The sequence below is a fragment of the Tachyglossus aculeatus genome, chromosome 20 (genome assembly GCF_015852505.1).
Source record: "Tachyglossus aculeatus isolate mTacAcu1 chromosome 20, mTacAcu1.pri, whole genome shotgun sequence".
NCBI classification, from domain to species: Eukaryota; Metazoa; Chordata; class Mammalia; order Monotremata; family Tachyglossidae; genus Tachyglossus; species Tachyglossus aculeatus.
Window position 1 is genome coordinate 3212229 of NC_052085.1, and position 15671 is coordinate 3227899.

The following is a 15671-nucleotide window of genomic DNA, read 5'->3' on the forward strand; positions in this document are numbered from 1 at the left end:
ATCCTATCCCTTACAAACATCCCTGATGGACTGTACTCCTTTCAGTGATAAAGGATTAAAGGAAAAAATCAGAAAACCTAGGCCGCCTTTAGTAGGATGGGTAATTTTGCCCCCAAAATCTGGGAGCTGACGAGCCTCTCCAATGACCCTACAGCCGGAAGGAGTGAAGCTGTGTGATCTAGTGGTTACAACACCAGCCTGGAAGTCAGAAGGACCTGGGTTCTAATCCTGCCTCCGCCACTTGCCCTGGGCAAGTCATAACTTCTCTGTGCTTCAGTTACCTCATCTGCAAACTGTGAGTCACGGGTTCAAATCCCCGCTCCGCCAATTGTCAGCCGTGTGACTCTGGGCAAGTCACTTAACTTCTCTGGGCCTCAGTTACCTCATCTGGGAAATGGGGATTAAGACCGTGAGCCCCCCCGCCCCCAACAGGACAACCTGATCACCTTGTATCCTCCCCAGCTGCAAATAGTAAGTGCTTAACAAATACCATCATTATTATTAAGCGCTTAGTACAGTGCTCTGCACACAGTAAGCACTCAATAAATACGATTGAATGAATGAGCCCCACAAGTGCTTAGCAAATACCATTTTTAAAAAGGCAGGGGGCCATAAGCTGGTAGCCACCTCCACTGTCTCGTCTTTCCTCTTCCAGGCACGCTGGGCTAGGTAGGGTCAACGACGACATTCATTTTCAGGTGAGGATGCCGAGGTTCAAGAGGCGCTGTGATAGACAACGCGGGTGACTCTCCGACAGCTGGGTTTCTTAGCTCAAAACAGAGCCCATCTTTTTCACCTTTCCCCAGTCAAAAGCGAACGGTCCTCTCCCATCTAGGGCTTCCTTCCTGCCTTGGGCGAATTCTCTGCCGTCCAGGGCCCAAGGTCAGTGCGTGGGCCCCGTTGGCTGGGGGGCAGGACAGGAGGGCGGGTCAACCGTGGGAACTTTCTTCGGGCTCTCCGTCTTGCAGAAGGCGGGTCCTGTCCTCTTCATCCCAGCTGACGCACATCACAACGCTGCAAAGACATGGGGACCGAGCGGGGTGGGCCGCTGAGAGGAGATACCCCAAATCCAATCCCGCCCCGTCCGGATGGCTTTCCAAACATTCCCCAGCCGAGGGCTGAAGAGAGGGGAGGGTGTGGAGTTGAGGGTCAATGCTCTGCACACAGTAAGCGCTCAAGAAATACGATTGAATGAAAATGGCCAGTGGTAGCACCTCCTCCAGCTCCCCCCGTTTGTCCCCTTGTCCATGCCACTGGAGGATGGGTGCAGCCCAGAATAATCTCAACTTCTCTGTGCCTCAGTTACCTCATCTGTAAAATGGGGATGAAGACTGTGAGCCCCCATGGGACAACCTCATCACCTTGTAACCTCCCCAGCGCTTAGAACAGTGCTTTGCAGATAGTAAGCACTTAATAAATGCCATTATCATTATTATTAATTATTATAATAATATATAATAATATAATATATAATATGATAATAATAATAATAATGATAATAATAATGATGATAATGCCATTTACATAATGGCATTTACTAAGCGCTTACTATGTGCAAAGCACTGCTCTCTCCCTTCTAGACTGTGAGCCCACTGTTGGGTAGGGACCGTCTCTATGTATTGCCAACTTGTACTTCCCAAGCGCTTAGTACAGTGCTCTGCACACAGTAAGCGCTCAATATATACAATTGAATTAATGTTCTAAGCATTGGGGAGGTTACAAGGTGATCAGGTTGTCCCACAGGGGGGCTCACAGTCTTAATCCCCATTCTATAGATGAGGTAACTGAGGTATAGAGAAGTTAAGCGCTTAGTACAGTGCTCTGCACATAGTAAGCATTCAATAAATACGATTGATTGATTAAGTGACTTGCCCAAAGTCACACAAGCTGACACTTGGCGGAGCCGGGATTTGAACCCGTGACCTCTGACTTCGGAGCCACGCTGCTCCGAAACATCAGCAGGAAGGCACCCCATTGAGTAATAATAATTACAGTACTTGTTAAGCACTTACTGTGTGCCAAACACTGTCCTAAGCGCTGGGAGAGATACAAGTGAGTATCTCTCAAAAATCACCTCTCAAAAATGGGGATTGAGACTGTGGGCCCCACGTGGGACAGGGACTGTGTCCAACACCCTGACTGAGCCCACTGTTGGGTAGGGACCGTCTCTGTGCGTTGCCAACTTGGACTTCCCAAGCGCTTAGTACAGTGCTCTGCACACAGTAAGCGCTCAATAAATACGATTGAATGAATGAATGAACCTGATTTGCTTGTATCCACCCCAGCGCTTTAGTAAAATACCTGGCATGTTGTGAGTGCATAACAAATAACTTCTCTGTGCCTCAGTTCCCTCATCTGTAAAATGGGGATTACCTGTATATATGTATATAGGTTTGTACATATTTATTACTCTATTTATTTATTTTACTTGTACATATCTATTCTATTTATTTTATTTTGTTAGTATGTTTGGTTTTGTTCTCCATCTCCCCCTTTTAGACTGTGAGCCCACTGTTGGGTAGGGACTGTCTCTATATGTTGCCAACTTGTACTTCCCAAGCGCTTAGTACAGTGCTCTGCACACAGTAAGCGCTCAATAAATACGATTGATTGATTGATTGATTAAGACTGTGAGCCCCCCCCCCCCCGTGGGACAGCTTGATCACCTTGTATCCTCCCCAGCGCTTAGAACAGTGCCCTGCACATAGTAAGTGCCTAATAAATGCCATCATCATCATCAACAAATACCATAATTATTCATTAGTATTATTAGTAAGGACCTACCATAGGCTGGTCAAGGGAATTAGCAAGAGGCCGGCGGAGAGCAGGAAAGTGAAGCCGGAGAACCACCCGACGGTGGCGGAATAAATTCCGTTGAAAGCCGAAACGGCGGTGGCCCCGGACAGGGTCTCCAGGAAGGAGATGCAGGCGAACAGTGTCCCTGGAAAACAGAAATCAATCAATCAATCAATTGTATTTATTGAGCGCTTACTGTGTGGGGGGCAGTTGCAGAAGGCTCCTGGCGGGGACCCCCTGGCAGGCCACGGTGAACAGGAGTCCATCCTTCACAGGGCTAGTTCCTGTTGAGGGTGTGAGCCCGCTGTTGGGTAGGGACCGTCTCTAGATGTTGCCAACTTGTACTTCCCAAGCGCTTAGTACAGTGCTCTAAACACAATAAGCGCTCCATAAATACGACTGAATGAACGGTGGAACCGGGGACTTTTCCAAACAGAGCTCAGCCTCCTGATCCAGTCCTCCGTTCCCGATATCTCCCGGGCGGGTTCAGACGAGGCAGCCTGTTCCTACAGCTGCTGGAAATACCACGGGGAAATCGAGAAGCGGCGTGGGTAGAACCCAGGCCTCGAGTCAGAAGGACTTGGGTTCTAATCCCCTGTCTGCCCTGTTTCCGCTGTATGACCCTGGGCAAGTCGTCTCTACACTGTAAATCAGTCAATCAATTGTATTTATTGAGCGCTTACTGTGTGCAGAGCACTGTACTAAGCGCTTTGTGGGCAGGGAATCTATTATGGTAATGTATTCTCCCAAGCGCTTAGTACAGTGCTCTGCATACAGTCCCCTTTTAGACTGGGAGCCCACTGTTGGGTAGGGACTGTCTCTATAGGTTGCCAATTTGTACTTCCCAAGCGCTTAGTACAGTGCTCTGCACATAGTAAGCGCTCAATAAATACGATTGATGATGATGAGGACGAGTAAGCGATCAAATACGGTTGAATGAAGAAATGAACTTCTCTGGGCTTCTGTTTCCTCCTCTGTAAAATGGGCATTAAGATTGAGAGCCCCATGTGGGACAGGGATTGTGTCCAAACTGATTCATTCATTCATTCATATTTATTGAGCACTTACTGTGTGCAGAGCACTGTACTAAGCGCTTGGGAAGTACAAGTTGGCAACATATAGAGACGGTCCCTACCCGGCAGTGGGCTCACAGTCTAAAACTCATATCTACTCCAGTGCTTAGTACAGTGCTTAGTACAGTGCTTGGCACACGCTTAATACTATTAAAAAAAGTAGGTGGCTTCATTTGATTTTTGACAACAATAATAATAATGGTATTTAAGCATTTACTATGTTCCAGGCACTGTTCTAAGTGCTGGGGTAGATACAAGGTAATCAGGTTGTCCCACGTGGGTCTCACAGTCTTAATCCCCATTTTATAGATGAGGGAACTGAGGCACAGAGAAGCTTGCCCAAAGTCGCAGAGCTGGGACTAGAACCCACGACCTCTGACTTGCAAGCCCGGGCTCTTTCCATTAAGCCACGCCGCATCTCATCTAAATCAACCTAAACCAACCCCCCATTTGCGTGATGTAGCTCAAAAATTGCTTGATTTTTCTCCTTCCCTTAGCTACAGTGACTAACAAACAGAGCCAAGGGCAAAGCCACCAGGGCTCCCGCTTCTTCTTTCACATCCCCTTTAAAATCGGGGTCTCCAACATCCGACATGAACGGGTAAATCTAATAGGAAAAATAGGGAAGCTTCACACTTGGCAGGGTGCCCCATAATAAACAGAGGAAAAAATGAGAAAACAGAGCCAGTAATCACTTTGACACAAACCCTTCTGCACTTAAAGTTGATGCTGGAAGGGAACAGGAAGCTCCTGAATAATTTAGTTCATTAAAACTAAATGATTAGTTTTGCCCAGCTTGCTGATGGGGGTTATCCTCCTAGAAGGTTCTGGCTTCCCAGGATGACAGGCAAATTCGTGAAGCGTTCCATATTTTTCCAGGAGGCCTTCCCAGACTGAGCCCCTTCCTTCCTCTCCCCCTCGTCCCCCTCTCCACCCCCCTCATCTTACCTCCTTCCCTTCCCCACAGCACCTGTATATATGTTTGTACATATTTATTACTCTATTTATTTATTTTACTTGTACATATCTATTCTATTTATTTTATTTTGTTAGTATGTTTGGTTTTGTTCTCTGTCTCCCCCTTTTAGACTGTGAACCCACTGTTGGGTAGGGACTGTCTCTATATGTTGCCACCTTGTACTTCCAAGCGCTTAGTACAGTGCTCTGCACACAGTAAGCGCTCAATAAATACGATTGATTGATTCCCAAAGGATTCTGGGAAATGTAGTTCACCCTACCAACAAGGTTCTGGTTTCCCAGAGAATTCTGGGAAATGTAGTTCACCCTCCCAACAACGTCCGGGTTTCCCAAAGGATTCTGGGAAATGTAGCTCACCCTCCCAACAAGGTTCTGGTTTCCCCCGAAGGATCCTGGGAAATGTAGTTCACCCTCCCAAAAAGGGTCCGCTTTCCCCCAAAGGATTCTGGGAAATGTAGTTCACTTTCCAAAAAGGGTCTGCTGTCCCCCAAGGGGTTCTGGGAAATGTAGTTCCCAGGAGGGAAGGGCGACATTAAAGCTACATCAGGGGTATTCATTCAATCAAGCAATTGTATTTATCGTATCAAGCGCTTAGTACAGTGCTCTGCACACAGTAAGCGCTCAATAAATACGATTGATTGATTGATTGAAAGCTTACTCTGTGCAGAGCACTGTACTAAGCGCTTGGGAAGTCCAAGTTGGCAACATCTAGAGACGGTCCCTACCCAACAATGGGCTCACAGTCTAGAAGGGGGAGACAGAGAACAAAACAAAACATATTAACAACATAAAATAAATAGAACAGATATGTACAAGTAAAATAAATAAATAAATAGAATAATAAATACGTACAAACATATACATATATACAGGTGCTGTGGGGAAGGGAAGGAGGTAAGGCGGGGGGATGGAGGGGGGAGGAGGGGGAGAGGAAGGAGGACAGTCGTATTTATTGAGCGCTGTGTGCAGAGCACTGTACTAAGCGCTTGGGATGTACAAGTCGTTAACATATAGAGACGATCCCTACCCAACAACGGGCCCACAGTCTAGAAGGGGGAGACAGACAACAAAACAAAACGTGGACAGTTGTAAAGTCGTCAGAACAAATAAAATTAAAGCTAAATGCACATCATTAACAAAATAAATAGAATAGTAAATATGTGCAAGTAAAATAAATAGAGTAATAAATCTGTGCAAACATATATACAGGTGCTGTCCGGGGGGGAGAGGAAAAAGGGGGCTCAGTCTGGGAAGGCTCTATCGAGCGCTTAGGGTGTGCTGAGCACACTGGCCTAACCACCTGGGCAAGTACAATATGATAAATCTTGGTAGATACGATCTCTTCCCATAATGGACTTATGGTCTACAAAAGGTGACAGACATGAAAATAATAATAATAATGATAGTATTTGTTAATAATAAAAAATAATAATGCTATTTGTTAAGCGCTTACTATGTGCAACCACTGTTCTAAGGGCTGGGATAGATACAAGGTAATCAGGTTGTCCCACATGGGGCTCACAGTCTTAATCCCCATTTTACAGATGAGGTCACTGAGGCCTGAGGCCCAGAGAAGTTAAGTGACTCTCCCAAAGCCACACAGCTGACAAGTGGCGGAGGCGGGATTAGAACCCACGACCCCTGACTCCCAAGCCCGTACTCTTTCCACTTACTATGTGCCAAGCACTGTTCTAAGCACTATAAATAAATTACAGATAGGGAAATTTGTAGAGCATATGCCTATGTATGTAATTGCTGTGGGCGTGGGGGGGTTCATTCTTTCACACTGTGTGCAAAGCGCTTGGGAGAGTACAGTACAACGACAAACAGACCTATTCCTGCCCACAACCAGCTCACAGTCTAGAGGGGGATACAGACATTAATATAAATAAATTACAGATATATACACACGTACTGGAGGGATGGGAGGGGGGGATGAATGAAGGAGCAAGTAAGAGCGGAGCAGAAGAGAGTGGGAGAAGAGGAAAGGAGGTCTTTTAGTCAGGGAAGGTTCCAATAAGGTTATGAATTGGAGGAAGAGGGGTATCGAGGTAAGAGACTTCCTAGTCTTGTCACTTTCCCCTATGACTGCAATTTCACCTCCAGGGGCCTGGTCGTACAGTGCTCTGCACAGTAAGCGCTCAATAAATGCGATTGAATGAATGAATGGTCTTTTGCACAACTAGATTCTGCTCACAGCTTCCCCTCCCTCCTCACAGCTACCACCACCACATTACCACACTCTAGGGGGGAAGCAGCGTCGCTCAGTGGAAAAACCACGGGCTTTGGAGTCAGAGGTCATGGGTTCAAATCCCGGCTCCGACAATTGTCAGCTGTGTGACTTTGGGCAAGTCACTTAACTTCTCTGGGCCTCAATTACCTCATCTGGAAAATGGGGATGAAGACTGTGAGCCCCCCGTGGGACAACCTGATTACCTTATAATCTCCCCAGCACTTAGAACAGTGCTTTGCACATAGTAAGTGCTTAATAAATGCTATTATTATTATAAATTCCTCCCACCCATCTGACTGCTCTATACATTCTTTCCTACCGCCCCTTCTAAGCTGGGGATGTTTGGGTTAATGAATAAATTAATCAAACACTCTAATGAGTGTATTTTCATCAAACAGCAAAGACAAGTATTTCCTATATATTGTAATTTCTGATTTTCATTTTTACAAGTGCCGGGAAGACTTTGGAAGCATATTTTAAGCCAGCCTACTGGCAATGGTTGCATAAACAAAAGAATCACAAAGTTTTCTGCCTTTAAAATCCAGCCTGCATTATGGTCCTAATGTATCTTTTTTTTTTTCTTAGCGTTATAAAAATTTACTCCTGGGTCATCTCAAAACACTAAAATTCAGAATAAAAAACTGAGAAAGCTGCTGCATAAAAGATGATTTGGTGACTAGGTACCACTTAGAATTTTTATTCTAAACTATAAATGAGCAATTTGAAAATAAATGGGAATGCTATACCCTGTGAAGGCAAGGATCAGTTAAAACCTAGTGCATGAAGAAGAAATTAAATGAAAGTAATGCTCTTCTGAAAAAAAATTAAAATCTGTCTGTGCTGTAGAACCAAGTACAGAAGCAGCGTGACTTAATGGAAAGAGCACGGGTTTTGGTGTCAGAGGTCATGGGTTCTAATCCCAGCTCTGCCACTTGTCAGCTGTGTGACTTTGGGCAAGTCACTTAACTTCTCTGGGCCTCAGTTACCTCATCTGGAAAATGGGGAATAAGACTGTGAGCCCCACGTGGGACAACCTGATTACCTTGTATCTATCCCAGCGCTTAGAACAGTGCTTGGCACATAGTAAGCACTTAATACCATCATTATTGTTATTAACAAAGGGTTTGGTGGTCGGGGGGGGATTTCTGCACCTGATTTATTTTCCTTCCATGCCTGGAATTCCCACAATGAAACAGAGGGTCTGCTTTTGTTACTAATATTTCTTCAGCAAACTTGACTTACCTTGTTCTGTAGCCCGAACCACTTTAGACAGCATAGCCCGTAAGACTGACATGGGTATGAAAGCAAAAAGGAACAGCAGCCTGACTGCAAAACATCATTGGAAGAGCCACGTTAACTCAAGTAGAGAAACCAACGGACATTAAGGTTAAAAACCGATCTCACTGCTGTAGGCTGTACATGCTCTGCCCCTTTAATCTTTGGGCACAGTCTTGGGGTGTGCGATCTCAGAGGCGGCTGACTTTAAGCACTGCCACTGTGTGATTAACTTTCCCATTAACTCCCCGTTCTTCATTTTCTATTTAATTTTTTGGCTTTGGAGTACCGATCTGTAGGCCACTCACAATGCCTCCTGGTAACCCAAGGGCAGCAGTTTCTGGTTGCTAACCTCCCTGGCTAAACCGTCAGCTCGCTATGGGCAAAGAACGTGTCTACCAACTCTGTTATACCGCATTTTCCCAAGCATCCAGTACAGTGCTCTGCATACCCAAGAGCCCAGTAAATAACGACTGATTGAGTTGGGAACCTCTGCCCTGGACATCCTTGATCTTCTCCCCGTGGTAGCTTGGCCCGAAGGAACCCTGAAGCACCAAGTCAGAGCCAGGGTTTCCGCGGGGCATTCAGCTCCTGCCGGGAGGAAGAAATCCTGTGAAGAACGTTTTGCCCACAGTCCGAGTCTGTTCAGGATGAATGCGCTTTATGAGTGCACGTAGGCAGGTTCGGTGTGGGAAGAAACAGCTGGGCATGGTGTCAGTTGAGGGACGAGGCTGCTACCAATCTATCATTTTTATCGAGCACTTACTATAATAATAATAATAATGTTGGCATTTGTTAAGCGCTTACTATGTGCGAAGCACTGTTCTAAGCGCTGGGGGGGATACAAAGTGATCAGGTTGTCCCACGTGGGGCTCACAGTTTTAATCTCCATTTTACAGATGAGGTAACAGGCTCTCAGAGAAGTTAAGTGACTTGCCCAAGGTCACACAGCAGACATGTGGCGGAGCCGGGATTCGAACCCATGACCTCTGACTCCAAAGCCCGTGCTCTTTCCACTGAGCCACGCTGCTTCTCTACTATGTGCAGAACACTGTACTAAAGCACTTGGGGGAGAGTACCTTACAACAGAATTAGCAGGCACGTTCCCTGCCCTTAACTGTGAGCCCCTGTGGGGCAACTTGATCACCTTGTAACCTCCCCAGCGCTTAGAACAGTGCTTCGCACAGAGTAAGTGCTTAATAAATGCCATCATTATTATTATAACGAGCTGACAGTCTAAAGGGCCTCCGCCTCAGTCCGACTGCCCTGCACCGGACAAGACTTGGCGTTTTGCAGCTTTCAGTATTTAATAAGGCAGCAACGATTGAGAACCAGTGAGGCCTAGTGGAAACAGCACAGGCCTGGGAATCACAAGACCTGGATTCTAAAGCCAGCTCTGCCTGCTGTGGGACCTTGGGTGAGTCATTTATTTTTCCTTGGCCTCAGTTCCCTCATCTGCAGAATGGGGATTCAATACCTGACCTCCTTCCTACTTAGACTGTGAGCCCCAGGTGAGACCTAATCAACTTGTATTTACCCCATAGTACCCCATGCTTGATACATAATAAGTACGTATAATATTAATACATATAATAGCATGTATAATTATTATTATTTAAAGGTGTAAAGGTGTGGAACATTTACTGAAAAATGCCATCATGGTATTTTTTAGCTTGGTATGGTGCTGTGCACATAGAAAGTGCTCAGTAAATACCACCGATTGAGTGACTGATTGGTTTACCCCCACCCCACAACCCATTAACTCCCAATGAGTCGATGGCCACCGTAACACGATTTTCCCATAGCCCCAAGTCCCTCAAAAACCTGGCTCCCGTGGGCTCTAGGAAAATCGGACGCAACTGTATCCAAGGACTGGAGTTTGGGTTCTCACCTAAAAACATCAACAACGTGGTTGTGGCGAAGCCTGCCATAGCCATTCCACCAATAGTGGTCAGAATCCCAATGAAGGCCATGTGGCTATCTTTGAGACAGTAAGAAAAAAACCATATCCCGAGAAAACTGCTCAAAAAAGAAATACTTCCTAGGGCCGAGCCGTACCCTATGAAGACCTCATTCCAACAGAGAGGCGCGTTCAGCTCGTAAAGAATAAAGATGGGGCTTTCCCCGACGAGGACGGTGAAATAGGTAACCATTGTGAAGAGCAACAGAGAGATCAACGTCCGTCGCTTGCGAGAAGCGTTTTTAAAAAGCTGGTGAATGCCGGAGAACAGTTTCTTGATGCCCTCGCTGCAGGTCCCTGAAGCATCCTGGGTTGGAGGTGGGCTTTCTGGGTCCTCCAGGCAAAAGAAAATGTAGATCAAATTACACGCCAGCGCCAGAGCAGTGATTAAAAATGACCACGTAAAACCTAGTTCTCTTATGAAGTAGCCGGAAGACAGCCCCGTCAGGCCCATGACCAGTCCGAGGATTAGGTCAACGATCGCTATCCGGATCGTTTTCTTTTTCTCCTCCTTACACTGGTCCACGATAAAGGCCATGCACCCTCCGAAGAAAGTCGTGAAGTTGCCGAGGAGCGCCCCCAGAAAGGACGATGCTATCAGAAGGTAGAGGGGCAAGGAGAAATAGGAAAGCACGCTGAGCCAAACGCTGGTGCCCAGGGCACCCAGGGAAGAGAGGAGTATAGGGTGCTTGCGTCCTCGACGGTCACTGTTGGATAGAAGAATGAAGGTGACCACGAGGCCGGGGATTAATCCGCTCAAGTCCATCTGCAGGTTAAATAGGGAGGCCTTTTTCTGAACTTCCTGCAAAGACATGAAGCGACTGGATTACAATTTGATTAATTAATGAATTGAAGCAGCATGGCCTAAGAGGGGGCATGGCCCTGGGAATCAGAAGTAACTGAGTTCTAATTCTGGCTCTGCACTTGTCTGCGGTGTGACCTGAGTTCTAAAATCCAGGCTCCATCACTTGGCTGCTGGGTGACCTTGGGATAAGTAACCTCTCTGTGCCTCCGTTTCCTCACCTGTAAAAGGGGGATTAAATACTCATTCTCCAGCTATTTAGACTGCGAGCCCAAGTGGGACAGGACCTGCTTATCCTGAATCCACCAGTGCTTCGTATTTGTAAGCGCTTCAATACCACAAATATTATTATTAATTATTAGAAGAGTTATACAGGGAGTGCCATGATTCACCTGCTTTCCCACTTCTAGCCGAAAGCAAATGTGATGCAATCTCTTTCAACGCGGCCTTTTAAAAGTGGCCCAGTGGAGATGTAGTGAAAATGGCTGACCTTTTCATAATAATAATAATAATGTCATTTATTAAGCGCTTACTATGTGCAAGCACTGTTCTAAGTGCTGGGTTTTGTAACAGAACCCTGATAGGATAACGTGCGACAGCTGATAGTAGTCCGCCAGTCAGGAGTATTTACTTAGTACAGAGCACTGTACTAAGCACTTGGGAAAGTACACCATAACAGTACTTCCACCCAGAACTTAAACCACATTTGGCAATAAGGAAAGTTTGCAAATCTGTTTGCAGGGGAATCGCTTTACAGAGATGACTGTGCAGACAGCAATTTCTCTGCCTCATGATAGCCAAAGATGACACGGCTGAGTCATAGGGTTGAAAAGTCGATGCCTGACAGACCATCCTTTCTGGCTTTATTGCTGCCTGTGGGGTATGTCAAATTCCAAGCTTTCCTAGTATCAGAGAAAGAGGTTTCATTTTAGGAATTAGTTGCCCCTGTGGGGTTCCTTTCCCAATCCCACCCAAGGCACGACCCTTGGTATTCTAAGCAGAGTTCTCTTTGGAATTCATTTAGCAGAAATTCAAACTAATGATCATTTTCCAAAGACTTGATTCTTTTCGATGCGGGCCAAGTCTCTCCTAAATAGGTCCCCAAAGAGCTGTTGACAATTAGCAAGAAGACAGTTTAGATAAGAGCCTGGTAGGGAGAATAAAGGGACCGGATGCAGCTCCTAACGACATTTTTCGGGGTGTGTGACCTTCGAATCCTAATCTGAGGATCCCCACACTTCAGACGCAGAGCCTGGGAGCAGGTGGCTCTGAAGCCAAGACGGAGAGTCGGGTTTCCCAGTAGCCAACTGAAGATGTGGGCTCCCCTTTACCCCCCACCCTGCCCCAGTACCCCGGCCCGTACGCCCCCCGACCACCAGCCTCCAGGAACCCCCACCACAGCAGAAGCAGCGTGACCTAATGGAAAGACTTGGGAGTCGGAGGACCTGGGTTCTAATTCCGGCTCGGCCAACTGCTCCGCCAAGTGCCTGCTGGGTGACCTTGGTCACGTCACTTGACTTGTCTCCCACTTGTCTCTGTCTCCCCCTTTTAGACTGTGAGCCCACTGTTGGGTAGGGACTGTCTCTATATGTTGCCAATTTGTACTTCCCAAGCACTTAGTAAGCGCTCAATAAATACGATTGATGATGATGATGACTTCAGTTTCCTCAACTGTAAATTGGAGATTCTATACCTGTTCTCCCTCCTGCTTCAGACTGTAAGCCCCTTGCGGGACAGGGAGTATGTCTGATCTAACTGACTTATACTTACCCCAGCGTTTAGAACAGTGTTTGACGCATAGTAAGTGCTTCACAAGTACCATAAAGCACACTAGATTTAAATCAATCAATCGTATTTATTGAGCGCTTACTGTGTGCGGAGCACTGTACTAAGTGCTTGGGAAGTACAAGTTGGAAACATATAGAGACGGTCCCTACCCAACAGTCGGCTCACAGTCTAGAAGGGGGAGACAGAGAACAAAACAAAACATATTAACAAAATAAAATAAATAGAATAGATATGTACAAGTAAAATAGAGTAATAAATACGTACAAGAGTAATAAATACATACAAAATGAGACTCCTTATCAATGAGATGCTGCCTGGTTAGTTGTCCCACAAATCCTCTGGCCTTCAGTGGTTCCCGGGTCCGCTGAAGACCCAACCACAGGGAATAACTGTGAGCCCACTGTTGGGTAGGGACCGTCTCTATATGTTGCCAACTTGGACTTCCCAAGCGCTTAGTACAGTGCTCTGCACACAGTAAGTGCTCAATAAATACAATTGAATGAATGAATGAATAAGATTCCCAAACCATCCGGTATTTCTCCCTTTAAGTCTCGATTATCAAGGTGATAACCTAGAAAAGGCTCTCAGCGGAGCTCGAGAACCCAGAGGATCTTAAAGAACTGTACAACTACCTGATTTAGATCATTCTATTATTCACATGTGTCTGGTCCCTTCTGGCTTCATGATTCTGAATAGGCCCAGTCAAAAGTATTTATTTGGTGTGCAGAGTACTGGACTGGGCCTTTGGGCGAGCCCAAGAGTTAATTGCCACAGGTTCTGTCCTTAAGTTACTTACTACTCAGGTGCAAGGTATCCCTTTAATAGTAAAACCATTTTTGGCTCCACCTTTTCTCCCAGCCTCTAAGTCTTGAGTGAGGCAGGAAAGAATAAAGCAGGCTGGCAGAGCATCTCATTTAGGACAGGGCTTGATTCTGAAATGCATCGGGGACCTGGAAGAAATCCGATTCCTGTTTGTGGTTCTACCTCTAAGGCCTCCTCTTGTTCCCCTCTTTCAGCTGGATGGTTTCAGGTTCCATCCTTGTGCGTGATTCTCCTTCGGAGAATGACATCTCTCAGAGGGAAAACAGGTTCTGCCGAGTATCCCAACAGGCTTGGGTTTGGCAAAATTCCGGTCCATTCAGAGGTGGCAGGAGGAAGTTGGCCCAAGTAGATTTAAGTCATCTGTTTCCTGGGACAATTCTAGCCTCAAAAACACCTTCCACATCAACTGACCGGAGCAATGCCATAAAGGGGGAGTCTTGGTTCCTGGATACATTGTGTTTTAATTTTTTAATTTCAGATGCCGTAAAATGTGTCATTCACTTGCTTACGGCATGGCTTTCTGCTGTCGTGAAAGCTGTTCCTACACAGCAAAGTCAACTGGAGAATTTCAGACAATTATCTGGATAGTTTAGGTTAAAAGGTAATCTGCTAATGAGGAAAACTGGGACGTTTTGGCCCAAATTATCCCTAATTGCCTATAGTCTGAATGGGCGGGGGGAGTGGAAAAATCACTCAACTTCCATTAGACCATGCTCATGTAAAGGTATTTTAAATGTGCAGTGGGAATCATAGAGATAATCAATTCATTCTTGTACAGTAACTTTAAAAATACACATGATCATCAGTATCTTTTCTGCATCTTTTGATATTTCTTACCTTCTGAATGATATAGATTGGATTGCTTTTGTTCTCTCCACACTCTGAAATATTGCTATTCTGTGCAAAACTGTAGTTGGTTGTTTCTTCCCAGATTCTCCGATAGACATACTGGGTTGTCAGTGGTGTGGACAGAGACATGGCAAATGCGTGAAGAAAAACGGCAGGTTCTATGAACATAATCTTCTTCATTTTGGAGGTTTGGTTTAATCATCTGAAATTAAAAAATAAAAACACAATGTCATATAAATCAGGTACTTTGGTAGAGAAAGACTTTGGTTCCCGAAGGATTGAAAAAGTGAAAATGAAGCTCGGGCTTTGTTAGCTTAGCTTTTTTGGAATCGAGGAGGAACCCGGTCCCAGGAGGGGAGGTTTACATTTGACCCAGGGGTCTTCTTCACTCTCTTTTGAACAGTTGGATCCGATTTGCTTGGAACAGTGCTTTGCACATAGTAAGCGCTGAACAGATGCCGTTGTCATTATTATTTGAAGCCCTTGGTTTGGAACAGAAGGGCAATAGGGGGTTGGGATGACAGCTCTTGTAAATGAAGGGACGTGCCGGATAAAAGCAAAGTGGGGGACGCCAACTCACCCCGTTCGACTCTTCCTGGGGGGCTGGGGGGGTGTCAGGGCTCGTGCAGAACGACCCCAAGCCCAGCTGGCCACCAGGAACCCCGGCGACCGGCGCTCCCGCGGTCACATGCCTGCGGGGAGGGGGCAGGGCCGAGGCCAGGCCGCCCCACGAGTTTACGGGGGAGGGACGGGACCGGGAGAGGGAGGACTGACAGGAGGGGGAAGGACAAAGGAGGGAGGGTGGAGGGCAAGGGAGGAAGGGGACACGGGGGGAGGAGGGCAGGACAGACAAGGAGGGCGACAAGGGAGGAGGAAAGGGACAGAGGGAGGAGGAGGCAGAGGGAGGCGGACAAGGGAGAGGGGGAGGAGGAGAGAGGGAGGTGGACGGGGGAGAGAGGGAGGAAGACAAGGGAAGAGGACAAGGGGCAGAGGAAGGAGGACCAAGGGAGGAGGAGGAGGAGAGAGGGAGGAGGAAGGGGACAGAGGGAGGCAGGGCAAGGGAGAGAGGGAGGGAGACGAGGGACAGAGGGAGGA

At 46.5% G+C, this 15671-nt stretch overlaps 1 protein-coding gene across 1 annotated transcript; it reads right to left on the bottom strand.

The window, feature by feature from the left end:
- Positions 1-541: 541 nt before the first annotated feature.
- On the bottom strand, positions 542-15361 carry SLC46A3 (solute carrier family 46 member 3). The gene is made up of 6 exons (XM_038762178.1): positions 15157-15361; positions 14565-14778; positions 10247-11117; positions 8323-8406; positions 2785-2941; positions 542-1014 (listed from the first exon to the last, which is right to left on the bottom strand). The coding sequence occupies exons 2-6, from the start codon at positions 14754-14756 to the stop codon at positions 930-932; spliced, it is 1389 nt and encodes a 462-aa protein (XP_038618106.1). The 5' UTR covers positions 14757-14778; positions 15157-15361; the 3' UTR covers positions 542-929.
- Positions 15362-15671: the final 310 nt, after the last annotated feature.